Below are 5,930 nucleotides of genomic sequence, written 5' to 3'. Positions count from 1 at the left end.
AGGGTTGGAGAGAGAATCACAACAGAAAGAAACAGAGAGAGCAAGGTAAGGAGAGCGAGAGAGACAACGAGAGAGAGAGAGACAACGAGAGAGAGAGACAACGAGAGAGAGAGAGAGAGAGAGAGAGAGAGAGAGAGAGAGAGAGAGAGAGAGAGAGAGAGAGAGAGAGAGAGAGAGAGAGAGAGAGAGAGAGAGAGAGAGAGAGAGAGAGAGAGAGAGAGAGAGAGAGAGAGAGAGAGAGAGAGAGACAACTGAGAGAGAGAGAGAGACAACGAGAGAGAGAGAGAGAGAGAGAGAGAGAGAGAGAGAGAGAGAGAGACAACGAGAGAGAGAGACAACGAGAAGAGAGAGACAACGAGAGAGAGAGACACGAGAGAGAGAGAGAGAGAGAGAGAGAGAGAGAGAGAGAGAGAGAGAGAGAGAGAGAGAGACAACGAGAGAGAGAGAGACAACGAGAGAGAGAGAGAGAGAGAGAGAGAGAGAGAGAGACAACGAGAGAGAGAGAGAGAGAGAGAGAGAGAGAGAGAGAGAGAGAGAGAGAGAGAGAGAGAGAGAGACAACGAGAGAGAGAGAGAGAGAGACAAAACGAGGAGAGAGAGAGAGACAACGAGAGAGAGAGAGAGAGAGAGAGAGAGAGAGAGAGAGAGAGAGAGAGTAGAGAGAGAGGACAACGAGAGAGAGAGAGAGAGAGAGAGAGAGAGAGAGAGAGAGAGAGAGAAGAGAGAGAGAGAGAGGGAGAGAGAGAGAGACAACGAGAGAGAGAGAGAGAGAGAGAGAGAGAGAGAGAGGTAAAGACAAAGACAGAGTTAAACAGATACAAAGAAATGGAGAAGAAACTATCGCTAGCAGCTCAGAGGTTTCTTACTGAATAAATTCCTTTTGACAGAGACCCACAGCAACAGAGAACAAAGCCCTAAGCTGTCCCACAACACACACACACACACACACAGTTTTCTTTAGAAATGTAGCTGCTGAATTTGCTGTAACTTTTGACGACACTAAAAGCTATTTCTTACTATTTCTATTTTACTATGGCCATGTTTTTCTTGCAAATGGAGCTGGAGGTGCAAAAGGCTTGAACAAACATCACGAATAACTGAAAGGAGAAATCACGCCCCACTCTGAAAGGAGAAATCACGCCCCACTCTGAAAGGAGAAATCACGCCCCACTCTGAAAGGAGAAATCACTTCTTGGCATTTTGGTTTGAAGTACAAGATAGCACAGCAGCGGCACAATAAATGACATTATTACATTATTGAGAGACAAATTAACAAGCAAACAAATGAAGTCCCATATTTTACAGTCAAATCTGAACTGAGGACAGTCTGTGAGTGATTGGTGGTGCAGCCTTTTACACACGTGTGTTCCGTGTGGCAACCATTGGTGTTTCTCCATTTCCTTATTTGAACATGCTGTAACAAGGCCTACATAAACACTGTCTTAAAACAAAGACAGTACATGTCAGCTTATGACAACCGACTTTGTACTGTTACGGTGTGTACTATTGTTTAGCTTAGCTAATTGGCTAAGCATGAAGCTGGCCAGATAGCATACTTGAATGCCAGCCCGGATATGTAGTCCTTATGACAGCATGTTCAACAAAAGCCTAACCGGCACATGAGTGAAGGCTGCTGGGTAGTGTAGTTCTACATCAGGACATTGCCCGCGTGTGTCAGGCAGCCGTAGCCCCACCAGTCCTCCTCCCACCAGTACAGTCGACGCCAGCAGGATGGGGATGGCCTTAGTGATGCCAACCAGAGAGCCGAAGATCAGGTTCCCCAGCACCGCTGCCAGCTTACACATGGCATTACAGAAGCCAAAGCCTGTACCCCTGGAGAGGAGAGGAGGAGAGAGTCAGGGTACGTGTGTGTGTGTGCGTGTGTATGTGTGTGTGTGTGTGTGTGTGTGTGTGTGTGTGTGTGTGTGTGTGTCTTCTATCCACCTCCTGTCTGTAGGGTAAAGCTCAGCAGTGACTACATCCAGGGAGTTCCAGGCTGATATACTGAGGCCGTTATAGAGACACAGCATGAAGATCATCATAGACTCACTGGTACCAAACCACAGGAAGAAACAACTGATGCCTGACAGCACCATGGAGCCCCCTGAAGGACAAAACATGCTATTACACACAAGATCCCAAAAACAGGAGATGTCATTTGATAACACATTACAAATACATACTCTTTTTGGTGATGATTGTTTTTCTTCATATCACAGCAATGTTAAACTCCAGTGGGGTAGTCATGCAATTGAAACTCTGTCTGAATTCCAAAGACATACTCTGTATGAAGTAGGATTTCAAAAACGTGTACAATTGAAACAGCCCTACCCAGCATGCTCAGGCGCCCTATCTTATCCATGAGGAGGGCGGAGACTATGTTGCCGGGCAACACGGCGAGCGTCCCCAGGAAGTTGACAAAGTAGACCCAGTAGGCGCTGTAGTCGTCGTCGAAAGTCATCTGACAGCCCGTTTTGTTGTGATGAAATGAACTGTTGATTATCCTCGACCCAACCAGCTTAGAATCGTCAATATCTGGAGAGAAAGACATGGAGACGAACAGAGAATGAAGAGTACTAATGAACTGTTGATTACCCTCGACCCAACCAGCTTAGAATCGTCAATATCTGGAGAGAAAGACATGGAGACGAACAGAGAATGAAGAGTACTAATGAACTGTTGATTATCCTCGACCCAACCAGCGTAGAATCGTCAATATCTGGAGAGAAAGACATGGAGACGAACAGAGAATGAAGAGTACTAATGAACTGTTGATTACCCTCGACCCAACCAGCTTAGAATCGTCAATATCTGGAGAGAAAGACATGGAGACGAACAGAGAATGAAGAGTACTAATGAACTGTTGATTACCCTCGACCCAACCAGCTTAGAATCGTCAATATTTGGAGAGAAAGACATGGAGACGAACAGAGAATGAAGTGTACTAATGAACTGTTGATTATCCTCGACCCAACCAGCTTAGAATCGTCAATATCTGGAGAGAAAGACATGGAGACGAACAGAGAATGAAGAGTACTAATTAACTGTTGATTACCCTCGACCCAACCAGCTTAGAATCGTCAATATCTGGAGAGAAAGACATTGAGACGAACAGAGAATGAAGAGTACTAATGAACTGTTGATTATCCTCGACCCAACCAGCTTATAATCGTCAATATCTGGAGAGAAAGACATGGAGACGAACAGAGAATGAAGAGTACTAATGAACTGTTGATTATCCTCGACCCAACCAGCTTAGAATTGTCAATATCTGGAGAGAAAGACATGGAGACGAACAGAGAATGAAGAGTACTAATGAACTGTTGATTACCCTCGACCCAACCAGCTTAGAATCGTCAATATCTGGAGAGAAAGACATGGAGACGAACAGAGAATGAAGAGTACTAATGAACTGTTGATTATCCTCGACCCCACCAGCTTAGAATCGTCAATATCTGGAGAGAAAGACATGGAGACGAACAGAGAATGAAGTGTACTAATGAACTGTTGATTATCCTCGACCCAACCAGCTTAGAATCGTCAATATCTGGAGAGAAAGACATGGAGACGAACAGAGAATGAAGTGTACTAATGAACTGTTGATTATCCTCGACCCAACCAGCTTAGAATCGTCAATATCTGGAGAGAAAGACATGGAGACGAACAGAGAATGAAGTGTACTAATTTGACTCCTTTCTGTGCTTTTTGTCTGGCAGGTGGATTTTGTTGCTGTGGTTGAACCCGCTGTGGTTGAACTCGTGGCAGGTAGCCTGGCTGGTAGGAGCGTTGGGCCAGTAACTGAATGGTTGCTGGATCGAATCCCCGAGCTGACAAGGTAAAAGTCTGACGTTCTGCCCTTGAGCAAGGCAGTTAACCCACTGTTTCCTGGATGCTGTGGATGTTGATTAAGGCAGCCCCTGCGCACCTCACTGATTCAAACGGGTTGAGTCAAATGCGGAAGACACATTTCAGTTGAATGCATCCAGTTGTACAACTGACTAGTTATCCCCTTTTCATAAGGAAAGTCAGTAGGGCCGGCCTATAACTCTTTTATTAACTCGTGTTTGCCCCTTATCATTCACAAATGGTATCACCCCTGCCTCTTTGCCTCAATAACTTCTCTTGATGAAGGGAATGGTGAACAGGGGGTGGGAGGGGGGTCAAAAACATGGTCCATCAGCAAAAACATCCCAGGTCTTTTAGGGATAACTACGTAACTCCCCTCGGATCGAAAAAACTATTAATACACATAACAGAGACAAAGGCAGCAAACACTCTGCCCTCGCTTTATTTCTCTCCCCTCTCCCTCCATTACCACAGCCTCCCTCCCCCATTCCTCTCGCTTTGGGCCTCTGCTCCCAGGAGGAGTGTCACTGCTAGAGGCAGTAAGACTACATTTCCCATGTGGCTTTTGCACCAAGCTGACACGACCCAAATTGTTTTCATGTTCAGCTGTTTCCTAAAGGCTGAGGGGGGAACCGTTTCTAAACCGGTATCAGCTGAACTGCACCGTGATTGTTTACAGTCCCCCACATTCACTTGGTGTTCTGGAGGTGTCGTCTGGTTCAACCATTAGTCAGGTTCTCTTAGAATTAAATAGCACTCTACCTGAACCTTACTTCATAAGAGCTACGCAACAGTCATAACGATGATATAACATACAGTACCAGTCAGAAGTTTGGACACACCTACTCATTCAAGGGTTTTTTCTTTATTTTTTAAAAATGTTCTACTCTGTAGAATAATAGTAATACATCAAAACTATGGAATAACAGGTGCACCTGGTTGAGAGAATGCCAAGAGTGTGCAAAGCTGTCATCAAGGCAAAGGGTGGCTACTTGAAGAATCTCAAATATAAATATATTTTGATTTGTTGAACTCTTTTTTTTTGGTTACTACATGATTCCATATGTGTTATTTCATAGTGTTGATGTCTTCACTATTATTCTACAATGTAGAAAATAGTACAAAGAAAGAATAAACCTTGAATGAGTAGATGTGTCCAAACATTTGACTGGTAGTGTATGTCATAAACAGTATTATAAGACAAGCGAGAACTTTAGAGCAGAATGTTTCAGTTGGTGACCCTCTGTCTATCAAATGGAATTGAACTTAATGCCGCAGGGAGCCTATGTGTGTGTAACGATCATTGCAATGCCATTGTAGGTGGTGCACACGGCTGCGGTTTCTTTGTCAAGCACAATGAACAGGAAGCAAAGAGGCAATCTCAGCAGGGGAAATTCAAAGGAAAAGCTATAACTGCATGAACCCACTCTTCACTCTCCTCTACAACCTGCCTCTGGCACAATACAGAGAAGAGGTGAGAGAGAGAGACGGGGTAGAGAGGAGAGAGAGAGAGAGAGAACGGGGTAGAGAGAGAGAGAGAGAGAGAGAGACGGGGTAGAGAGAGAGAGACGGGGTAGAGAGAGAGAGAGAGAACGGGGTAGAGAGAGAGAGACGGGGTAGAGAGAGAGAGAGGAACGGGTTAGAGAGAGAGAGAGAGAGAGAGAGAGAGACGGGGTAAGAGAGAGAGAGACGGGGTAGAAGAGAGAGATAACGGGGTAGGGAGAGAGAGAGAGAGAGAAGAGAGAGAGAGAGAGAGAGAGAGAGAGAGAAAGAAAGAAAGAAAGAATAAAGATAGTAGAGAGAGTAGAGACGGGGTAGAGAGAGAGAGACGGGGTAGAGAGAGAGAGACGGGGTAGAGAGAGAGAGATACAGGGTAGAGAGAGAGAGAGATACGGGGTAGAGAGAGAGAGACGGGGTAGAGAGAGAGAGATACGGGGTAGAGAGAGAGATACAGGGTAGAGAGAGAGGACGGGTAGAGAGATTAACGGGTACAGAGAGAGATACGGGGTAGAGAGAGAGATACGGGGGTAGAGAGAGAGATACGGGGTAGAGACTGAGAGATACGGGGTAGAGATACGGGGTAGA

At 45.4% G+C, this 5,930-nt stretch overlaps 1 protein-coding gene across 1 annotated transcript in view; it reads right to left on the bottom strand.

Moving 5' to 3' along the window:
• Positions 1–703: 703 nt before the first annotated feature.
• LOC109873554 (synaptic vesicle glycoprotein 2C) overlaps positions 704–5,930 on the bottom strand; it is an 82,821-nt gene continuing 77,594 nt past the window's right edge. Inside the window, exons 11-13 of the mRNA XM_031809632.1 lie at positions 2,331–2,534; positions 1,944–2,103; positions 704–1,832 (exon numbers count right to left, since the gene is read on the bottom strand). Coding sequence (XP_031665492.1) covers positions 1,583–1,832; positions 1,944–2,103; positions 2,331–2,534 — 614 coding nt within the window. The 3' untranslated portion in view covers positions 704–1,582. The remainder of the gene's footprint in view (positions 1,833–1,943; positions 2,104–2,330; positions 2,535–5,930) is intronic.

The sequence above is a fragment of the Oncorhynchus kisutch genome, linkage group LG29 (genome assembly GCF_002021735.2).
Source record: "Oncorhynchus kisutch isolate 150728-3 linkage group LG29, Okis_V2, whole genome shotgun sequence".
NCBI classification, from domain to species: domain Eukaryota; kingdom Metazoa; phylum Chordata; class Actinopteri; order Salmoniformes; family Salmonidae; genus Oncorhynchus; species Oncorhynchus kisutch.
Note: the sequence above shows the minus strand (reverse complement) of the source record. Positions and strands in the feature narration are given on the sequence as shown.